Here is a 24677-nt window from a genome sequence, read left to right as displayed (position 1 = left end):
TTAGTTTAAACGTAGCTGTGTTGCAGTAGCAAACCTGCCTGCCAGAATGCTGGTCCCCAACCTATTAAGGTGCAAACCGTCTCTCTTGTATAATTTATGCTTACCACAAAACATACCCCTGTGATCCAAGAATTTAAATCCTTGATTCCTGCACCAGTTCCCCAGCCACACGTTCAAGTCCATTATCTCCCTGCTTCTGGCCTCACCAGCCCGAGGAACTGGAAGCAAACCGGAGATAACCACCCTGGACGTCCTGCTTTTCAGCCTTCTTCCTAGTTCTCCAAAGTCCCGCTGTAGTATGTTCCTCCTCTTCTTCCCCACATCATTTGTGCCGACATGTACCACCACCTCTGCCTCTTCACCTTCATCCTTGAGGATTTCCTGCACTCTGTCTGTGATGTCTTCAACCCTGGCACCAGGAAGGCAACACACTATCCTTAAGTCCTGCCTGCTGCCACAAAACCCCCGGTCAGTTCCTCTCACTATGGAGTCCCCTATTACCACGGCTCTGTGTGATGTCCGACTCTTCCACTCTGTCTCCATGCCAACTTTTGATTGATCTGTCTCTACTGTGGCGTAATCACTTCACTCAACCTCCATTCAATTAAATTAAATAAACTTCCAGAGATGGGTGAACAACAGAAGATTATGAACTGGAAGTAAAAGCCAGGAAAAATCACAAAACACTTTTGGAGAATAATCACCTGATCACAGGAGATCAATAGAACCTATCTATAAACACTTGTACTACACATGCGACATGAGTGGCTCAGTGGTTAGCATAGTTGCTTCACAGCACCAGGAATCCTGGTTCAATTCCAGCCTTGGATGACTGTATGTGCAGAGTTCGCACATTCTCCCCATTTCTGTGTGGGTTTCTTCTCAGAGTCCAAAGGATGTGCAGGTGACGTGGATTGGCCATACTAAATTGCAAATTTAGTATGGGCAATTCAGGTTGTCCAGAAACTCTGGAGAGGCAGAACAGTTTCAGTGAAGCAAAAAGTTGAATGCTGACTCATACTTAAGTTAATGTAACAATACCAGCTGTACTAAAAAATAGCCAATGCATTCCAAGGGATCCATCAACTTGAGTTTGAAAGCACTGTTCATGTAAATGGACATACAACTAATTTTAACCTATATTCAGGGACATGTGTCACTATCTTACCAGCTCAAATAAAATGGCTGAAGAAACAGAAATTGCAGCTTACAGAGAAGAAACTACATAGACTAAGTGCCGTAACTATCAAGATTACGAGGCATGTTACAAGCAACTCTACAATACAAAAGGTGTTACAGAATGAGAGTGAACGTATGTCATTCATAGACAGGATCCTCACTCAAGCTTGAACTCAACCTGCTTCATAAGTCGAAGATATAGAACAGGATATGACAAGTTCCACTGAGAACAACATGAGAAATGAGGATTTGAGAGATTTAGTATTGAACACATCAATAACGCTTTTTTAAAAACAAACAATTACGTCTCGACACACCTAGGAAGATTGTGAATCCCTTAACGAAGTGAAGAAATTACCAGGTTGAGTATCATTTCTTAGGGGCAACTCAGTGGCTCAGTAGTTAGCACTGTTGCCTCACAGCGCCAGGGACCTGGGTTCGATACCCACCTTGGGCAACTGTCTGTGTGGAATTTTGCACATTCTCCCCGTGTCTACGTGAGTTTCCTCTGGGTACTCCGGTTTCTTCTCACAATCCAAAGATGTGCAGGTCAGGTGAATTGGCCATGCTAAATTGCCCATAGTGTTAGGTGCAGTAGTCAGGGGTCTGGGTGGGTTATTCTTCAGAGGGTCGGTATGGACTTGTTGGACTGAAGGGTCTGTTCCCATACTGTTAGGGAATCTAACCTAATCTAAAATTAATCAAATTGTGTTCAGACATGATTACTGGACACAAATAAAGAGGTTTGATCAGAATGAGGGGACATTTTTTCAGCGCATGCAGGAAGGTTTCCTGAAGCAATATGCAAATAGTCCAGTATGAAAGGGGTCACACTAGACCAGGTATTGAGGAATGGGCCTGACCAGATCGTCAAAGTTTCAATAGAGGAGCATTTTGGTAACAGTGACGATAATTCCATTATTGAAGTTACTTATAGTTATGGATAAGAGTCGTGAGGACTGAAGATGTTGGAGAGGCGGAGTGGATAATGAGTGGAGCTGGAAAAAGCACAACAGGTCAAGCAGCATCAGAGGAGAAGGGGAGTCAACATTTCAGGTCAGAACCTTTCATTAGGACTAAAAATGAAAATTCCAACCTAAAACGTCGACTCCCCTTCTCCTCTGATGCAGCTTGACCTGCTGTGCTTTTTCCAGCTCCATTTTATATCCCACTAAGTAGCAGAGTAGCCCCTGGATGAAAGTATTAAATTAGAGGAAGGCTAACCACAACAATGGGGAATGTAACTTGGGGCAGCTGTCTGAGGATAAATCCAATTCAGTCAGGTGAAAATCTTTTAAAAGCCAGTTGATCAGAGATCAGAACCAACATATTCCTTTGAAAGTGAAGGGTAAGGATGGAAAGATTCGGGAAACTTGAATGAGAAGAGAAATTGAGAGTTTAATCAAAATGAGAAAGGAAGCATATGTAAGATTTAGGAAAATGAAGACAGACAAAATCTTCAAACACTATAAAGAAAATAGAACATAACTTAAATAAGAAGTTAAGAGATCTTAAAGGAGCCATGAAATGTTTTTGGTAAACAAGATTAAGGAAAATCTCAAGGTGTTTTAGACCAATATAAGGTGCAAGAGGGTCGCTCAGGAAAGGATAGGCCCATTCAAAGGCAACAGATGAAATTTATGCATGGAGCCAGATGAATTGCGTGAAGTCCTTAATGAATATTTTGCATTGGTATTCACAAAGGAGAAGGACATGGTGGATGGTGAGTCCAGAGAGGGGCATGTTGATACTCTAAGGCATGCCGATATTAAACAGGAGGTGGTGTTGGGTGTTATGAAGAGCATTAAGGTGGTCAGCCTCTCAGATCTGTTTGGATCTATCCCAGAATACTAAAGAAGGCAAAGGAGGGAATTGGTGGGATCTTGTACAAAATCTTTTATATCCTTTTCAATCTCAGGAGAGGTCCCAGAGAACTAAAGAATAGCCAATATTGTTCCTTTCTTTAAGAAGGGCAACAGTGATAATCCAGGAAATTATAGGCTGCTAAACCTTATGTTAGTAACAAGAAAATTATTGAAGAAGATCCTTAGGATTTACCTACATTTATAAAAATATGCCCTTGTTAGTGATAGACAGCATGGCTTTGTTCAGGGGATGTCATGGTTCACAATCTTGATTGAGTTTTTTTGAGTAAGTAACAAAAATGATTGATGAGGGCAGATGATGGATGTTGGCTACATAGACTTTAGCAAAGCCTTTGACACGATCCCTCGAGGCAGAAGGTGAAATCACATGAGATCTGTGGTGAGCTGTTAAGATGGATGCAGAACTGGCTTAACCATAGCGGCAGAGAGTAGCAGTGGAAGGGTGTCTTTCTGACTGGAGATCTGTGACTAATGGTGTTCCATGAGGATCAGTCCTGGGACCACTGTTACTTTATATAAATGATTTTTAGAAGAACATAGGTGGTCTGATTAGTTAGTTTGCAGATGACACCAAGATGAGGAGAGCTTTAGATATTGAAGAAGATTGCCAGAGAATACAGATGGATAAAATAGGCCAGAGACTTAGGCAGAGAAATGTCAAATGCAATTTAATGGCAAACCCTTAGAAGTATTAACATTGAAAGAGATCTATGCACATGGTCCATAGTTCCCTGAAAGCGCCAACACAAGTGGATGGGTGGTAAAGAAGGCGTATGGCATGCTTGCTTCATTGGGCAAGCTATAAAATATAAAAAATGGCTACTCATGCTGCAGCTGTATAGAACTTTAGTTAGGCCACATTTGGAATATTGCATACAGTTCTCATCGCCACACTACCAGAAGGATGGGGAGTCCTTGAAGAGGATACAGAAAACGTTTATGAGGATGTTGCCTGGTTTGGAAGATAATAGCTATGAGTAGAGATTGGAAAAACTTGATTTGTTTTCACTTGAATGTCTGAGGCTGAAGGACGACTTTATAAAATTTTACAAAATTGGGAGAGTCAAGGATAGGATGCAAAGTTGAAGTCTTTTTTCTCGGGGTAGAAATGTCAATTACTAGAGGACATAGGTTTAAGGTAAAAAGGGGGTATGTTTAAAGGAGATGTGAAAGGTACATTTTATACAAAGGGTGAGAAGTGCCTGGAACGTGCTGCTAGAGGAGATGGTGGAAGCAGATACAATAGCAACATTTAAGAGGCACCTTGATAGATATAGGAATTGGCAGGGAATATAGGAGTCACATCGAGGCAGAAGGATTTTAGATTAGGAATGTGTCATATGTTGGCACAGGCTTGATAGGCCAAAGGGCCTGTTCCTGTGCGAAACTGTTCTTTGTTCATCTTGCATTTGCTTCTTTTGCAAAACTCTTTAAAACTGTCCCGTTAGTTCTCAATTCTTTTAGTTTCTCCCTATTCACTCTGTTCAGAGCCCTCATGATTTTGAAAATCTCCTCTCAGCTTTCTCTTCTCCCAAGAAAACAGTCTTAACCTACCCACTCTCTCTTCAAAACTGAATTCCCTCATCCTTGGAACTATCCTTGTGAATCTCTCCTGCGTGTTTTCCAATGCAGGCACACGCTTTTGATTATGTGGCAGCCAGTGCCAAACACAACATGCCAGCTGAGGGCTGACTACGATCTTATAATAAGTTTACCATGACCCCCTTATCAATACCCGCATTTGGGAATCAGTTTAGGTCAGTTGGCTGAATTGTTGGCTTGCAGAGCAGTGTGATGCTAACAGCATGGGTTCAGTTCTCATCACAGATTTGAGGTTACTATGAAGGACTCTCCTTCTCAACCTCTTCCCTTGCCTGAGACCTGGTGGCCCTCAGGTTAAATCGCCACCATTCACTTCTCTCTAATAAGAGAGCACCCCATTTATGAAGCCTATAATATAGAATGCTTTACCACCTCTCTTTCTACCTGTCATGCTACCTTTAGGGACTTGTGAATCTGCAACCAAGTCTTTTTTCCACTGACCACCTTTCAGAACAGGATCATTTATTTTACACTGTTCTTTGCATCAAAATACATCATCTCACACCTCTCTGCATTGACTATCTTAGCATCTTAATGCAGATCTATATCGAGGTCTCCTCATAATCTTTGTAACAATGCGTAATGAATGATTGTGAATTATGCTTAAATAAAAACAAAGTGCTGTAGAAACTCAGCAGATCTGGCAGAACCTGTTGGAAGAGAAACAAAGTTAATGTTTTGATATGACTTTGCTTAAGACCTGAAAGGGGTAGGTAATGGTGGTTTTTTGGTGTTGACAGAGGGAGAAGGGGAGCAAGTAGAATAAATTTTGAAGGTGCCCAGTGCATGGGACAGAGTGATTCATAATAATGGCAAAGGAGAGACATAGAGGTAAAAGTGAACACGTCAAAAGGAGAAAATGGTTTGAGACCAAACTCAAAAAGTCAAACAAAATGTGGGTTGGCAGTGGGGGAAATGTGAGCAAAATGGAGTATCGAGGGCATGCTATGACATTATGGAACTAAATATTGAGTCCTAGAGTCTGTATAAAGTGCCAAAGTGAGGAATGAGGTGTTCCTTATGCCTACAGCCCTTTGCCCTTCTTCATTTGTTCATGTTATGCCCAATGCTTTGTATCATTGCTGCAAACATATTTCCACTTATTCGTCTGTACAAGTAGATTTCTTATAACGGTGGGTATAATTTAAAATACTTGAAATAACTCCATAGAAGCCGGTATCCCATCACCAAGATACCCTTTATTTACACACAGAGTCCTTGACATTGATCCAGCTCCCTCAGAACCAGTGAATAGAACGTCCGACACTCCTGTTCTTATCTGTCAGTGAGGGCTCCCTGGTTGGAACAGGTTAACAGCCCCAGTCATGGAACTCATATTCTATGAGGTCCACCTGGCTGACCTCATTACAATCACTACACACTTAAAACACAATTTCTTACATTATTTATAGAAATCCAATAAAAAAAAGCTGCTTATTCATCATCATAGCCTTCATGAAACAAGTACATCAATTTCTGGACCAAACATGTGAAACAATAAATGACCTTCAGATTTTCACACAGTTACCCATTTAGTAGATGTTCTGTTTTCTGCTTGGTTTGCTCACATTTTCAATGGTCAGCATATTGGCAATCTTCTCAATTCTTGTTTCCTTTTTATTGGTCCCTGCATATTTATCTCTTGCAGAAAACAACTTGCTTGCAAATAAACAGATTGTTTACTGTTCTGCTGAAACAATCATTCATTACACCGGAAGGACATGGCTATCCTCAATAGTTTAGTTGAACTGAAACACTGATTTACAGTGGCTGCACACTACAATTTGAAAATTTGCATTCTTGTTTCTAAATTTCCCCATGACCTTTCCACTCCCTATGTCTGTAACCTTCTTCACCACTCTAACACTCATTCCTTTGCTCTTTCAATTCTGGTCTCTTGTCCATCCTCTTTTTCAGTCACTGCATCATTGATGGCTGAGAGTTCAGTTGCTCAGGCACCAAGCTCTGATTTTCTCCCTCACTCTCTTGTTTTTCCTTTAAAATGTTCCTTAAAGTCCTACCCTTCATCAATGTTTTTCATCATTGTCCTAACTTTGTCCTTTTGAGCTCAGTGTCACATTTTGTTTGAGATGGCTTATGTCAAATGTTTTGGGTTAGTCTGCTTTGATAAAGGTATTTTATATAAATGTAAGTTGCTGTTCTGATCATTGATACTGAAATAAATATTAATTGTCAGCCTCAAATGCTAATATATTTGCTTCCTGAATTACTTAGAAAAGTAAAAGGCACTCTCTGGGTGTACTACAAAGCAAATCAGCTGACAAAATCAAAGGTTGCATTCTTGTTTTGTATTGGCTTTAGTTAATCTCGGTAAATTGATGCTCCAATTTATATCAGTGAGATATGAACTAGATAGGCATCAAGTCAGCAAGATGCAGATGTTTCATTACTTAAGCATGTAACCCAGGCTGACACTTTATTGTAGCAGTGAATGGGTACTGCACCATGGTCTTTCAGATGAGATATTAAAGTCCTATCTACTGTTTAATTGATGTAACAGATCCAGTGGCCATATTCACACACAAGCAAGAGTGGTTCCGGTGATATTCTGTTCATCATTTATCACAGCAAACATCAGGGAAAGAAAGCAGAAAAATCCAATTTTTTTAATGGTTTTTGCTGTGTGTGAAGTGGCTGACACATTTACTCCATAATATCACTTACCACACTTCAAAAGTAATCGACTGTGAAGTGCTTTGTGATATCCTGAGGAGATGAAAGTGCACTCTTTCTACAAGCTTAATCTTTCTTTCTTGTCAGTGAGGACATGATTAAGGTTGTCTCTTATTCCTTGCAAATTCACATGACCTGTTGCCCCTCAAAGAAATGGCAAATAATGAAATGCAAGAGAGAAGTTGAATAAGAGCTTTCAGAGTTTTACTCTCCATCTCTAGTTGAATTAGGATGACCTGATGTTGGCTTTGGCTGTGAAATGTTCCCTTCTTTCATTTGAGCATGCTCAGATTTATGGAAACAAAATCTTGTATTCTTGAAAGCCTGTATTCTGTACATTGTTTCAAGAAGCAACAAGTACTGCAAGCATTGTGGGTGGCACGGTGATACAGTGGTTAGCACTGCTGCCTCACAGCACCAAGGACCTGAGTTCAATTCCAGTCTTGGGTGACTGTCTGTGTGGAGTTTGTATGTTCTCTCCGTGCCTGTGTGGGCTCCCACCTGGCTATCCAGTTTCCTCCCACAGTTGAAGGATGGTGGATTAGTCATGACAAATGTGGGATTGGTGGGGTGAGGTGTGTTTAGGTGAGTCGCTCTTCAGAGTGTCAGTACCGACTCAATGGACTGAATTAACTCTTTCTGCACTGTAGGGATTCTATGAATGAAGATTGAAAAGTTATTTCTGCACATTTTTAAATATCTTTTGAATTCCCGTTTAAATTTCAGAGAAGCAACTTATGGACCATGTTAGCCTTCCCTTATTAGATTACTTACAGTGTGGAAACAGGCTCTTCGGCCCGACAAGTCCACACCGACCCGCCGAAGCGTAACCCACCCAGACCCATTCTCCTACATTTACCCTTTCACCTAACATTATGGGCAATTCAGCATGGCCAATTCACCTAACCGGCACACTTTTGGACTGTGGGAGGAAACCGGAGCACCTGGAGGAAACCCACGCAGACACGGGGAGAATGTGCAAACTCCACACAGTCGGTCGCCTAGGCAGGAATTGAACCCGGGTCTCTGGCGCTGTGAGGTAGCAGTGCTAACCACTGTGCCACCGTGCCACCCATTAACCAGAAATAAATGCAGAAATTGTGTAAATGACTTACAAACATTTCCCTGTAATGCCTGTATCTTTTTATTTTGAAGCTGTCAGTCAATAAACTGGTTCAGAAAGTTATGAGGTTTGCTATTTTCTTTGCTTTTACCTTCACCACATTTATAAGGGTAAAGTTTAATCACCTAACCAAGCATCTAACCATCACTGGAAATATTCAATAGTATCCAACTTCGATAGACATACGGGAGTCATGCTTGAAAGGAGCATGATGCAGAGACTGGGCAAGCACACAGCCTGACCTGCATCATACTACTTTGTGGATCTCCTATTGGAAACATGGGAATGATTAATACATTTGGCAGTATCTTATTAAATTTATGTTTTCGCTCCAATGAGATCAAAGAAATTAAAGCAATTCCCTTCAATAAAGGACTATACAATCTTATTTACACGAGAGGCAATGTTCTATTAGTTTAGACAGATTCAAATTGTAGTGGTTTATTTTGATCAGCAAAGTTTTTTTCCCTTAATATTTAGTTATTCTTCCCAACAGACCGGAAGCAATAATCTGATTTTAAATTTGCAAAACATGAAAGACGCTGCAGCACTGGTATCTGATGAACTGAGGCAGTCAAGGGCATATTAACACTGATCTGTAAAGTCAGCTTCACACCCATGCCAGCAGGTGGAATTCTCTTTGTTGAGTTTGATCTGAAAACAATTTGGCTGACCAGAGCTCAACTGCAGTGGTTCTCACGAAATAGCACAACCCTGTTTTGGCATGATTCAATGTGATTTGACAGTACAAATTTCTCCTGAAATTTAGCAAAATCAATATGATGAAGGAATATCAATTGCAGAAACCTCACTAGCTTGAAAGTTTTTAAAAAGCACAAGAATAACCTTGCGTTCAATACAATAATAAGTTCACTTTATAAGCCAGAACAGTGACGAGCTGTGTCTCTTATTCACAATCTAAATTACATAAGGAGCAAAATTTGACAAAGACTCAGCTTCCTGAGTTTTCATAAGCAGACGAGACTAGATTTTAACATTCGTAAAGGCTGCAGTCAAATGTTAGAACCTGTGGGTGTTCATTGAGTGAAAGGTAATCATTTGTCCAATCTGTCAAAAAAATATTGGCTTGGATTTTCCAATGGCCAGAGAGAGAGAGAGAGAGAGTCATTATTCCAGTGTAGATTGAATTTGCCCACTGGAATCCTACAGAATCTCCAAGGTAGCAGATTCTTTGGGAATTACTCAATAAATTTAAGATTTCATGGGCAACTGTCCTCTGATGAGAATGATGAAAGCATCCATTTAAACTGGAGAATTTGGAAAAATTCAGTGTCTGTGAAGTAATTAAGAAACATCAGATTGTTAGCAACCTCAACCAGTCTAACACCAATATAGCGATAAAACTGACTGACAAATTACACCTCTCCCTGATCCTGAGTTGACAGCCCTTTTCCTCAAAACTTGACACCTTTGCGGCACACCCCACCCATCCAAAATTATCCCTTGAACCTGACATTCCCCTCTTCCAGATTCCAACATCTCCTGTCACCAGGCAAAAGAAAACCCACCCAAAACCCCTGGAACCTGACACCCTGCAACATTATCCCACTCCTCTATGCTCAACATCATCTCCCCTCCTACCAGACACAACTCTCTCCCTGAAGACCCAACCAGCCCCATCTCCCTGGAAAATGACTCCTCCCTTCCTTTTGAGGCTTGACATTCTCTGCCCATCCCACGGGCCCCTATACTACAGCCCTCCCACCTACCTGGGCTGACAGCACACCCCATCCACCCAACCAGAGGTGACACCACACCTCATCCACCCCAGCAAAGCCAATACTATGCCCCACTCACCCACCTGGATTAGACACGTTCCCACCTTTTCCCTATGGGGCATCGGTGCTCCCAACCATAAGGACTGAAGGCTTCACCCCTACCCCACCTTCAACACTCTGTTAATTACTTTGCCCATTAACACCCTGTGCATGGGTATCCTTCCAACATGGTACTCTACACAGTTGGCATCCTATCCCCTTATCCACCTGGCATCCAATTTCTGCCCATTTCATACCATGATGTTATATTTACTTCAGAAATTTAGTCCTTTTTAGGAGCTATCAATCACATCTTCAGATCACATAGCACAGCTCCTATGGCAGTGAAAAGAGACATGGTTTGACTTCCCCCAACTACCATGCATTCCGAGGGTTCTTTCAGATTTCAAGTATTGCTCTGTGATTTGGAAGAAACCCTGATTGGAATCTCCTGTCAGGAATGCGGAGGTCTGCCTTAAAAGTGAAGGTACTGCATGGCAATCTGTGTATGACTGCCACGCCTTTGAAAACCTGGCCCTATTAGCCTAGAGTTTCCTTGTGAAAAGTGACAGGACTGGACTTCCACCCATTGCGACCCTGAAATATTCCCATCGACTAAAGTGCAACATAGTGATTTTACCGATGTATAGAGTGTTTGCCCAAGCTGCTACCAGCCAGTCTGAATCCTCCAATTGAAATGACTGAAATACTTCCTTCATCGTGATAGTTTTATGGTGAATGGTAGGGCCTGAAGGAATGTAGTGGAACAGAGGGATCTTGGAGTTCAGGTTTACAGTTCTCTGAAAGCGGAGTCACAGATAGACAGGGCATTGAAGAAGGCTTTTGGCACACTGGCCTTCATCAGTCAGGACATTGAGTACAGAAGTTAGGAAGTTTTGTTGAGCTTGTACAGGAAGTTGGTGAGGCCGCACTTGGAGCATTGTGTTCAGTTTTGGTCATCTTTTTGTTATCGGAAGTATGTTATTCAACTAGAAATAGTGCAGAGGAAATTTACAAGGATGTTGCCTGGACTCAATGGTCTTACTTTATAGGGATAGGTTGGACAAGCTAGGACATTTTTCTTTACAGCATAGGAGACTTGGGGGTGGAGGGGCGCTTACCGAGGTGTATAAGATCATGATCATGAGAGGCATGGATAGGGTGAATGCACTCAATCTTTTTCCCAGGGTTTGGGGATCAAGGACTTGAGGGCATGAGTTTGAGGTTAGAGTGGAAAGAATAAGAGGGAGGTACATGTATGGAATGAGCTGCCAGTGGAAGTGGTTGAAGTGGGTACATTAACAATAATTAAAAGGTATTTGGACAAATACACAGATAGAAAAGGTTTAGAAGAGTATGGGCCAAGTGCAGGGAAATGGAGTTAGTGTGGACAGACATTTTGGTCTTCATGGAGCAGTTTGAGCCAAAGGGCCTTTTGGCGTGCTGTGGGACTCTATGATTCTATCATACAAACAGTCTCAACATTTTTCGTAAAATGAAAAGTTTAACATGATGGACATTTCAAACAATTATTTTAGATGTTTATTGGAGCCATTCACCAAATCCGAAGATAATGAGATAAGACTCAAGCTACAGCTGCTTCTTACACTACTTCTGAAGCTGACTTCACAATGAATTCATAACTGCTGGACAATAAATGGATTTTCATAACACCATCTACAAGGCACAAGAAAGATGTGATGGAATAGTCCCCAGATGTCCCTGGATGAGTGCAACTCTTAAAAAAAAAATTCAACAAGCTTGACACCATCCAGGATAAGGTGAAAGTGAGGACTGCAGATGCTGGAGATTAAAGTTGAGAGCGTGGTGCTGGAAAAGCAAAGCAAACCAGGCAGCATTCAAGAAGCAGGAAAATCGACATTTTGGGCAAAAGCCCGAATGATGAAGGACTTTTGCCTGAAACGTTGATTTTCCTGCTCCTTGGATGCTGCCTGACTTGCTGTGCTTTTCCAGCACCACACTCTCGACCCCTAGCAACCAGGATAAGGCAACCTACTTGTTTGGCACTACATCTACAAGTGTTCACTCCATCCACCAACAATGCTCAGTAGCAACAGTGTGTACTGTCTACAATACGCATTGCACTAATTTACTACAGATTCTCAGGTAACACCTTCCACACACATGTCCACTTCCATCTAGAAGGGTAAGGGCAACAGGTACATGGGAACACGACTACCTGCAAATTCCCTCTGAGTCATTCACCATGCTGCTTGGAAATAAATCACAATTCCTTCGCTGCCACTGGGTGAAAATCCTTAGAATTTCTTCCCTAACAGCATTGTGGGTCTACCTACAGCGCATTGACGCCAGTGGTTTAAGAAGTCAGCTCATCACCAATTTCTTAATGGCAATTAGGGATAGGCATTAAATGCTGCTAGTCAGTGACATCCACATCACACAAGTGAATTAATCACAAACAATAAGGCATCAAGAGCCCTATTTAATATTTTATTCTCTGTACAAAATGCTGCTATATTTGCCACATCACAACAGTCACCATAAATTGCTAAATTTGAAACACCTCACACTTTAGGAACAGAATTTAGCATTCTATCCCTCAAATTTAACGTCTGGTTCAATCAGATCATTACTGACCCACATCTTCTCTATCCACCTACTTTACTTCCATAGCTTTTAATACCTTTCATTAAAGTCCATTAATCTCAAAGTTAAAATGTTCAATTGACCTAGCATCAAGATCCTTTTTAGTTGAAATAGGTTCAGGTTTCCGCGAAACATGGTGTGAAAAATTGTTTCTTGGTACCATCTCTGAACAACTTCAGTCCAATCTTACATTATTTCTGTTTGTTCTAGATTCCTTTTCACTGGAGCAAACAGTTTCTCTCTTTCTACGTGATCAACTTTTAACCATATTAAACACCTTAGTGACATTATACTGTATGCATGTGGAAGTCCGTTTTTCAGCTTTGCTTTCAGCAAAAAGGAGGAAAACCTGCCTGTGCAGAGACAGCAAAAGGTGGTGAGTAAGTGGAGGCAGCTGAGATGGGCGTGGAGTTGGGATTGGAAGGCAGTGGGATGCGGGAGCAACTGGAGTCTGTGGCAGCTAACAACATGGCACTAGAACAGGAAAGGTCAGAACCTCTGCCTATTCTGTCTGTCTGGAAGCAGCTCCTTTCCTCCAGGATTGCTTATGGAGGTCAAGAGATCCACTATTGGATGACAGATTGGACACAGGTTGTAAGAGGAACAGTGAGTATTGCAGAGCATTTCCATTCATATTTTACTTCAAGTATCCTTTTTTCTTGTTCCAGTTCCTCATTGCCAATCCAGATCCAAGGTTTTCTTTTTGTATTATTCAGTATTCCAGTTGTGTGATGCATGTTGTATTTCCATTGTTCTACTTCAACTTGAACCTCCAAATCAAAAATCAGTCATATTTTTTGTTCTGCAGCTTGAAAAAAAAAATGCTGCTCTACTATATCACAAGAAAAGGTTGATTATAGACACAGGGTTAATTAAGGATTCTTAATTAAGAGTCAGGAATCACTTTTCCCCTAATATAGACTATGTACAGTAGGTCACACATTATTCATCCATACTCAATACATGCCCTCATATTTTAAATAATTTTAACCTAAGAAGAATTTATTGAATCTGTGCAGCACTCTATTCTGAAGTGTAATATTTAGACTGAATACAACACTCTGAATAGAGTTTTCCCAGAGTTTTGTATAATTTAAAAAAATTCTAACATTCACTTTCCCAGCCTCCTTGAGGTAATGATTAACATTTCATGAGTCTTCACAATGCCCTTTGAAATTTTCTAAGAATGTGAAAGACATTTTATAAAATAAAAAATCCTTTGTTGCTACTTCCACTTGAAGGACTTTGAAATGATTCACACATTCCGGAATGTTTTGTTCCAAATTCAAACATTATAACGTTAAGAAGCTTTGAAAGTCTCGATAGTGGAATCAAATTTTGGGAAGGAGATGATGTCACTTACTTGAGAACTGTATGGAGAAGCCTGACTTGCTGATGAAGAAGTCAGTGTCAAACTGAAGTGTTATGGAGTTAAATGTGCTGTAGACATCATCAGGCAGTGAGGAACCACTCCACTCCTTCAGCAACATATCACTTTCTACTGGTCCATCCCACACTTTCAGGATGTCATGTGATGCCTCAGTATCAAAGACAATAAAATGAAGGCTGCAATAAAAAAAGTGTAAAAAAATGATGATTTTCTCATCAGTTCACCTTATTAAAATAAATATTCAGTTTTAAATCCCATTGTTGAAGTTATAAACCTGATTTGAAATCTCAGTGAATTATTTTTATGTTTGATCACTTTGCTCATTTTTAGTTTTGCAAGGTTACAACAGTGGAAAAGTCAATCCATTTTATCACCAATGGCCGAAATCTTCCAACCTCCTGATCCTGCAGAAGTCCTGATGCACAGATTTATGTAAGCAATACCTGGCAGGTTTAAATTTTTGATGGGCTGATTGTGTTGCTCAGGATTGTCTGTATGTCTCCTGAGCCTGAATAGGGGAAAGATTTGGTCAACTAGACTTTGTGAAGTACTTACTCAAGTAAGATTAGACAATTTCATATCTGGTTCAGTCACTGGGCAACTCTACAACTCACCTTGCCCAATTATCATGTGACCAATTGACTATATTCGCACTCTGACCGGACTAACCCATCTGACCACCAAATGCCACCCAATCTCAACCACACTATCCAGACACCCACTTGCCCATCCATCCATTCACCATTATATAAAATCATTTATTAAAGGTCTTGGATCCTTCAAAATTTACCTGAATTGTACAGATGTACCAAAAAGATATGGGGCATGAGCTCTCCTTCCCCTGACTTTACCCACATTCCCTGGATTAACTGTGGAGATGGTACCCTGCACGTCTTCATCTGCCAGTATTAGAAGATCCCAGAATAAATAGGCAGTGTCATAAGGTCAGTAGAAACTTGGCAGACACTGGCAATGGACCCAACTTTACTGTTGATTGGAACACCTAGGCCATGACTAAAGATTCACTTCTCTGAACAACTAGGTCCAATCGATCTGCACTATTCTGTCACATGTTTTTTTTAGCTTTTGAAAGAATGGAGAGATTCTGTTCATCATGTAGGATGGGTTAATTATCTGCCTGGCTCAAGCTCACTTTCTGTGGCATCTCTTTACAATCAGTTGACCAGCTTCTCATAAATTAGCTAATATTGCTTGATGGCTTTTCTTCATATTTTTGTTATGACACACTCTGCCAATTGTTTTACTTTTGTTCCCAGTATAATTATCCTAATTTGTTGACTTTCCAATGGGAATTTTCAAGGCTATCATAGTTGGAGCAAATTCATAAATTCACAGAGCACAGAAGGCGCTTTGGCCGATCGAGTCTGCATTGACATAACTGTCACTAAAAGTGGACTAATCACAATTTCCTGCACTTGTCCCATATCCCTGAATGTTATGATATTTGAAGTGCTCATCCAAATTTAGATTAGATTACTTACAGTGTGGAAACAGGCCCTTTGGCCCAACAAGTCTACACCGACCCGCTGAAGCGTAATCCACCCAGACCCATTCCCCTACATTTATCCCTTCACTTAACACTATGGGCAATTTAGCATGGCCAATTCACCTGACCTGCACATTTTTGGACTGTGGGAGGAAACCGGAGCACCCGGAGGAAACCCACACAGACACGGGGAGAATGTGCAAACTCCACACAGAGAGTCACCTGAGGCAGGAATTGAACCCCGGTCTCTGGCGCTGTGAGGTAGCAGTGCTAACCACTGTGCCACCATGTCGCCCAATGCCAATTTCTTCTTAAAAGGTTGTAAGGTTTTCTGCCCTACCACCCTCCCTGGTAATGCATTCTAGATTCCCACTACCTGCTGAGTGAAAATGTCTTTTTTCCAAAGTTCCCTCTGAATCTCCTGCCCCTTACCTTAAAACTATACCCTCTCATGACTGACCCCTCAATCAAGCGGAACAGATGCTCTTTATTAACCCCGTCCATTCCTTTCATAATCTTGTACACCTCAATTATGTCCCACTTCAACCCCCTCTGTTCTAAAGAAAACAATCCAAGCCTATCTAATCTCTCCTTATAGGTCAATTTCTCATCCCAGGCAACAACATTCTCTGTACCCAAATGTAGAAATGCCTGGCAAATCAAATCACATGAGGTGATTTGCTCTTTATACTTGCTCCTATATGTCTCAACTGAATATGCCTCATTTTGACAGATGATTAATTGAGGCAGGAATTCTGATTCTCAAGAAAACAGGTCTCATAGCATCAATGGATCATAATATTTTTCAAGAATTTCTAAGGATATTTGAGACTTTTGGTCACTGTTTGTAACTGTTACATTAGTGGCAAATAACAGACTACTGAAGTTTAATTTCTCCCATCTCACTGTTGTACTTGAACACTTTCAGGAATGCAGTTTTTTTTGTCAGAAAGGAAGAAATATTAACTTAAATTAGCAGCAGCAAACAGCTGACCACAGATTTGGGCAAGCTTCCAGAGAACCTGTGTGGAATGACCAAAAATATCTGCTCTAAATTAATGAGTTGTATGTCAAAAATTGAAATGAGTCAGCCTTTATTCTTCCTGTACCAGACACTCTCGACATAAACCTGCGGTTGAGAGCGTGTTTGATGTTGCATCTATATTTTTTTCTCAAACTTAATAGGTAATAAAATTCACCTGTATCTCACTAACCAAACATTTGGTAATTAACTCCTTTTTTAGAGGTAAATAAATTTTCGTGAAATGTGAGCGCTACATATTTAGGAAAAAAACATGTTTTATGACTATCTGAGAGGGGATTAGAAAGAGGGAGAACGGTTTCCCTTCCTCATCCAGGTGTAACACCAAATATAATTATTCTACCTTAATCCTCCTTACAACCTTAAGTATCATCATTGTCTTCTTCCTCTTAGATCCACTCCAATATGCACAGATTAATGAGCTGACCTTTGATAATTGGTTAAAGCAACAATCATAGAGATGTACAACACAGAAACAGACCCTTCTGTCCAACTCGTCCGTGCCGACCAGATATCCGAACGTAATCTAGTCCCAGTTGCCAGTACTTGGACCATATCCCTCTAAACCTTTCCTATTCACAAACCCATCCAAATGCCTTTTAAATGCTGTAATTGTACGAACCTCCAACACTTCCTCTGACAACTCATTCCACACACACACCACCCTCTCTGTGCGAATAAGTTGCCCCTTATGTCCTTTTTATGTCTTTCCCCACTCACTCTTAACTTATGTCCACTAGTTCTGGACTCCCCACCGTAGGGAAAAGACTTTGTCTCATAATTTTATCTAAAAGATCACCCCTCAATTGTCTGATTCAGTGTTAGGAAATCTGCATATACTCATTCAATTACAGCAAACTTTGTTTTAACAGGCACTCTTGATAAATAGGCAAAATTTATATAGCTGAAATACCAGAAGTTTACTGTATCGCAATCTCCACAATATCAGAGTAATCAGTTGAGGGGGTGAGTAAGAAGATCTCTCTGCCAGTAAGTTTTATTTAAGGCAAAGTTACATTATAATTGAAGTCATTTATGCCATAAATAAGCTAGAACAGTGACGTCTACATTGCCTACATTACGTGTTGATTACTTAGAGTGGTTATTACATTGATTATGCAGACCTCTTGATCAACCTGAATATTTGATCAAAGGCACAGTTCTGGTCCCATAAGTGCTAGTTGATAAAATATTTGCTGATTACCTTAGAATGCCTAAACTGCATTCTAATCAGAAACTCTAGGTATGAATAACTCAGAATTTATTTTAAAAAAACTGTTGTCATTCAAAACTAATTATCATATAAAGAGACACCAAAAACATTTCAAAACAAAACTCCTAGATTTGAGAATTGAAATGATTGCCATTTACTATCAGTATTAACCAACAAGTGCAGCCAAATGGAAAGATGTGTTCGTGGAGAAAGGGTCATAATATACATTTTATCAACTAGTACGAAGGCTTGATTCAATTGCAATCAAAACATGAGTATATATTTTCTGAGCTGTTTACACCCTTTGTAGGCCATGACATTGATAGCTGTAGAATAAAGAGAGCAGGAGATGTGTTTAATACTTCAGCCTCCCAAGACCATTTTTGCTCCATTTACAAGAAGGATCATTGTAAAGAGACAATATCTATTTCAGATCATGAAGGTGTCCTGCAGTTAGATAGGAGGTATCTGAAAACCTAATTTTCTTTTTAAATCTGCTTATTATTTTTAAAATAACTTGTAAACAGTCAAAAAATCTATTTAAAGCAGGTATTAAACTGTACATCAAAACCAACTATTTCTTCTGTCCTTGGTTAAATACCTTATTTGAAAAGGAATGGTCTTGTCTTTGTTACGTGGCAAACTAAGAAAGTACATGTGTATTCAGTTGATTCTTTTAAGTTACTAAATGCAAGAGCAATGAAAAGTGAAGGACTTCACAGACTTTGCACTCTGATAGTTTAAAATGCTGTGTGAAATATTGTAGGTAGGGATTAGGGAACATAACACATCCCTTCACTTCTAGCATCTGATGTTCAATTTAGTGCATGCTGTTAGGATTAAGTGCCCCTCACTGCTCTGGATGTAAATATCTTAATTAGAATAAGACTCAAAACAGAAGAACCTGAAACCTGGACCTAATTCAGTTCTCTCAGCATCTCCAGAAAGCAACATAATTAGCTGCAAGAGTGGGTATAAGCTGATTTAAAACTCGCAGAGTGGTTCAGGGAACATTTCTGGTCTGCACACAACAAACAACCTCACCGGCCTGTGGTCAATCACTTCAACCTCTCCCTCACATTCCCCCAAGGCAGTGTGGAGGAACAGAGGGATCTTGGTGTGCAAGTACATAGATCCCTCAAAGTTGCCACCCAAGTGGATAGGGTTGTTAAGAAAGCATATGGTGTTTTGGCTTTCATTAACAGGGGGACCTGTTTAAGAGCCGCAAGGTTTTGCTACAGCTCTACAAGTCAGTGGTGAGAATATTGCATCCAGTTCTGGTTGCCATACTATAGGAAATTTATAGAGGCTTTGGAGAGGGTGCAAAGAAGGTTTACCAGGATGCCGCCTGGATTGGAGGACTTGCCTTATGAAGAGAGGTCAAATATGCTTGGACTTTCCTCTCTGGAGAGAAGGAGGAAGAGAGGTGACCTGATCGAGGTCTACAAGATAATGAGTGGAATGGATAGAGTCAATAGCCAGAGACTTTTCCCCAGGGCAGGACTGACTGGTATGAGGGGTCATAGTTTTCGGATATTAGGAGAAAGGTATAGAGGGAACATCAGAGGAAGGTTCTTTAAGCAGAGAGTTGTGAATGCTTGGAATGCGTTGCCAGCGGTGGTGGTGGAAGCAGAGTCATTAGGGACATTTAAGCGTCCCTAATGGATAGCAGTGATTTGTGGGGTGCGTAGGTTAAGTTATTTTATTTTACATCAGGATTAACCTTTGGCACAACATCGTGGGCCAAAGGGCCTGCTCTGTGCTATACTTTTCTATGTGGTATGCTCTAAGGACGTGCAAATCCTGACCCTCCTCCACCACCAAATCAAAGCCACTCACCAACTGGAGAAAGAACACCTCATATTCTGCTTCAAACCCTACAACCACACGACATCAACATTGACTTCACCAGTTTCCATATCTCCCCTCCTTCACCTCATCCCAGATTCAATGCTCCAACTCATCACTACCCTCTTGACCTGACCTACCTGTCGATCCTCCCCACCTATCCGCTCTATCCTCCCCACCGACCTATCACAACTGACCCCCCACCTGCATCCACCTATCGCCATCACAGCTACCTTCACCCCAGTCCCACCCCTACCCCCCATTTATCACTCCCTTCCACATTCCTGATGAAGGGTTTATGCCCAAAACATTGACTCTCCTGCTCCTTAGCTGTTGCCTGACCTGCTGTGCTTTTTCCATCATTTGACTTTTCATGTCTCCAGCATCTGCAGTCCTCACTTTCTTCTGATTTAAAGACTGCATTCTCAGGACTTGCCTGAATGCAACATGGGATTGGCTGAAGAGCAGTGTTTCAGGAAGCTCTAGATTAGCAAAATTACAGTGAACAATTTGTGCTAATCCTGATGGTGCCACCATTGGTCAATGTAACAATCTCAATTTTTACACTTGTGTTTTTGAGAGTGGCGGGGTTGGGGTGAACGTTGGGGTCTTTTGAAGTGTCATTGAACTCACTTTCCACAAATTATGTAGATGCATGAGAGAAACATCCTCACTGAGCAGCAGTAACACAGGGCATAGCATAATTCAATCTTCTGGCCATTAATAAATAAATACCTGGACTCGTGTGGCCTTTTGAGTCTCTATAGAAAAATATTAGACCCACATAAACAATGAACTTTAAAATCTTCAATGTTGTGCTGTTCTGAGACCATGAATACAAAGTGTTTCATTAAGTTTATGCTAATCGTCCATACTCATCTAATTTGGAAAGTTGGACTAAATGCATGTTTGGCTTCTGGAGGACAAAGTCCCAATTTCATCCCTGATTAATAAGACTATTTTGCAGCCAGAGAGAGGATCAGAATGGTGGTGCTGTGAGATCATCAGTAACCACCAGGATCATACACAGACTTCTAAGTGACATCTTGCAACAGTATGTCAAGTAGCTTATTAGATTAAGAGCTCCATTATTAAAAACCCTCAACATTCACAGATATTCTCTTGGGTCATTGCCATGTTCTCTATGCTCCACACATTACACTGAATAAAGATACAAAAAAGGCTGCAACAAACAGAACACGGAGTGAGTGGTAGCAGAACAAGGAGGCAACACAACTGAGAAGAAAACTTAGATAATATGTCATTTTAACTTGGACCCTGAGCGATCCTTCTGTCAATATGAATCAAAGATAATGACTCAAAATTCCTTCAGAAATCTGTACTCCATTCCTCACCTTTACTGAGGTGCTGCACTAATGCGTACATTCATAAAGGTACTCTCAGCACAAACAAGTGCAGAAAATCTTTTTGAATAAATTGAATAATGTCTGGCCTCTACATCATTTAGATTAGATTAGATTAGATTACTTTACAGTGTGGAAACAGGCCCTTCGGCCCAACAAGTCCACACCGACCCGCCGAAGCGCAACCCACCCATACTCCTACACATCTACCCCTTACCTAACACTACGGGCAATTTAGCATGGCCAAGTCACCTGACCTGCACATCTTTGGACTGTGGGAGGAAACCGGAGCACCCGGAGGAAACCCACGCAGACACGGGGAGAATGTGCAAACTCCACACAGTCAGTCGCCTGAGGCGGGAATTGAACCCGGGTCTCTGGCGCTGCGAGGCAGCAGTGCTAACCACTGTGCCACCGTGCCGCCCATTTAATATGGTGCTTCCTGTATGTGTTGATATAAATTTGCTATCTAAACTTCCAACCACAAACCCCTTCTAAGCAGATGCCTGCTAGCTAGCTGGAGGATTTTGCTGGCAGCCTGCTGGGTTTGTGGTGATCTCACTTATACATACAATGGGAAGGCTCTGTAGGTAAGACAGCCATTTCTGGACTGCAATGCGTGATGGCTGCTTCTACCCACCTCCTCGGCTCCTCAAAGGGAGGAACAAGACGGGGGCGGTGACAATAAGTTCTTTGGATTGTGTGCCTCCAGACTTAATTGTTTGCATAAAAGCTTGTCGTGTCTGCTATTTTAAACTGGTTTTTCTCATTCATCTAATTCTATGACAGATTTTCTGAATAAAAGTAGCATTTTTTTCTGTCAAAACAACTTTTTTTGAAACCTGAAGTTTACAGTTACTTAAGAGGATTAATGTTTGATGGTGAATGTCATTGTTGTGTGGGAAATACAGTCCCTGTCTTTGCCCACAAACTGAAAGCAGCAGAATGATGAATAGAACAAGATGTCTTCTTTGTTCAAACTTTTCTGCATCCGATTGTTTACATTGAATTAGTTGAACCAGCTCAGCTTTCTACAAAGTACAGCAGTGTGTGTTTGACTATAAAGGCCTCTGTAAGTCAAAAAAAGTGCTGGTATACAGAGGAGTTGTTGACACCACACGTCTGCACTGCAGTAAGCCTCAGACTATAAATTAGCAAAACAGAGCACTTGAGAAACGCCTCCATCACATTCTCTGGCTTCAATGGGAAAAACAAATACTAGCATCTGCTCAAAGCCAACTCTGTAAGTAGTCATGCAAAACCTCACAAACATCAACAACAATGGATTGGATATTGTGTCTGGATAGCTGAAAAGAGTCTCCCCTGCTATGTCATGTTTCTTCACCTCATTCGTGGCCAGTGTTCCAGCTAGGACCAAGAGAAAACTACAGAGTCACTCTGAAGCTTACTGCAAAATAGTGACAAAGTGTCCACCAAGTTGCATCATGCTGAGAGTTCAAATGTCTTAATGATGGGAAAGAGAAGAAAATGTAGTAAGTCCTTCAATCTGGGTACTGTTACATATGCCAAAGATCTGTGAGTCGGGAAGCAGCCTATTCACCTGCATAAACACCAGATACAGCAACTCTCCCTCCTGAGTAGATGTCTTCCTAGAATCAAGGCTGAGCTGGCCATCACCAAATAGTGAACCAATAATAATTCCCAGGTTACTCCTGTTTTTTAGAACAAGATATTTGGCACAGTGCATTGGAAGCTAATTAAATTAGTTAGTACAATAATAACTCGGGCAATGTACGCAAAACAATTCATAATTTATGCCATCAATATGAAAGGTTGAGATAATTAATTCAGGATGAAAACTGTAAAATTTAGAAGTTGGAAAATTGAGCTAAAATACAATAAATTAATATGGTTTGGCCATATTGAAACATATTTAAACAATTTAAACAGCATTGATATTTATCATTGTAAATTTTTCACTTATTCTTTGGGAGTAACAGACAGTCCCACAACATGTGTGACAGGACACACAAAAGCAGATTATTCAATCATCACAAACAGTACTATGGTAAGTACAGAAATCTGTTGCTGTGTTTCTATGTTACAAAAGCAATTACATTTCCCTTGGTGTTCCCTGAACTGTAATGCACTTTTATATATCCTGCAGTTGTAAAATATATATATATAAATTTCTTTCTTTTCTCATTCTATGTCATTGGCGCAATTATTTCACTGCCTATTTGCACTTGCCCACTCCCCTATCCTGCCACCCTTTACACAAATAGGGTTCCATTTCTATAGCAAATAGAAACTAACACATTGATGTTTGCATTTATAACACTGACACTTCATTTTACATTTTTTTGCAGAATACACAGCAGCACAGTGGCTCAGTGGTTAGCACTGCTGCCTCACAACACCAAGGTACCAGGTTTGATTCCAGCCTTGGTTGACTGTCTGTGTGGAGTTTGCACATTCTGCCTGTGTCTGCGTGGGTTTCCTCCGGGTGCTCTGGTTTCCTCCCACAGCAGATCAGGTGAATTGGTTATGCTAAATTTCCCCATGATGTTAGGTCAATTAGTCAGAGGAAAATGGGTCTGGTTGGGTTACTCTTCGGAGGGTAGGTGTGGACTGGTTGGGCCAAAGGGCCTGTTTCCACACTGTAGAGAATCTAATCTACACAGGAGAAAGTGGGATACTTTTATGAATTGGATAATGCCTCTGTTCCCATATAGGACAGTTGTAACACAATGCAGGAGGAGGAGGGCATACCTGACAGTTTTTCCTGGATCAGCTTCTATAATCCAAGTACAGTGGATGTTGTGATCATATGGTGCTGGGTAGCCAGGGGACAGAATCCTCCCAGCAGTAGCACTTTTGAAGTGGCCTCCACACTCCGCTGAAAAGAAAACATACAGATGAACACAATTTGGTTGTTACATTCTTTGTTGCTTCTGGCAGCCAATTAAAAGGCAAAAGTTAATAATCACACAACACCAGGTTATAGTCCAACAGGTTTATTTGGAAGCACTAGCTTTCGGAGAGGACAACCACCTGATGAAGGAGCAGCACTCCGAAAGCTAATGCTTCCAAATAAACCTGTTGGACTATAACCTGGTGTTGTGTGATTTTTAACTTTGTACACCCCAGTCCAACACCAGCATCTCCAAATTAAAATGCACATCTTGCTTCATGGAGATTTAATTTGCCAAAGAAATGTAGACTGTCAATTAGCATATACAAGAAAAAAAACAAATTGACACAGCATCTTTAACGTAACTACACATCTCACTGTAACTCACAGGAACAAAATTAGACACTGCACCGTATCAAGGGATATTCAGGGAGACAGGCAAATGTTTAGTCAAAGAGGTTGGCTTTAAGGGACTATGTCAAAACAAAGTGATCAATATTTTTTGCTGCCTTCCAGTAACAGAATTATATTCAGATGACGCTAGTACA

General features: G+C 40.8%; 1 protein-coding gene across 1 annotated transcript in view; it reads right to left on the bottom strand.

Moving 5' to 3' along the window:
• The window catches only part of LOC122548600 (CUB and sushi domain-containing protein 1-like), a 2366391-nt gene that overhangs the window by 407874 nt on the left and 1933840 nt on the right, over window positions 1–24677 (bottom strand). Inside the window, exons 25-26 of the mRNA XM_043687435.1 lie at window positions 23988–24114; window positions 14254–14456 (exon numbers count right to left, since the gene is read on the bottom strand). Of these exons, the coding sequence (XP_043543370.1) occupies window positions 14254–14456; window positions 23988–24114 (330 nt within the window). The remainder of the gene's footprint in view (window positions 1–14253; window positions 14457–23987; window positions 24115–24677) is intronic.

The sequence above is a fragment of the Chiloscyllium plagiosum genome, chromosome 3 (assembly GCF_004010195.1).
Source record: "Chiloscyllium plagiosum isolate BGI_BamShark_2017 chromosome 3, ASM401019v2, whole genome shotgun sequence".
Lineage (NCBI taxonomy): Eukaryota > Metazoa > Chordata > Chondrichthyes > Orectolobiformes > Hemiscylliidae > Chiloscyllium > Chiloscyllium plagiosum.
Note: the sequence above shows the minus strand (reverse complement) of the source record. Positions and strands in the feature narration are given on the sequence as shown.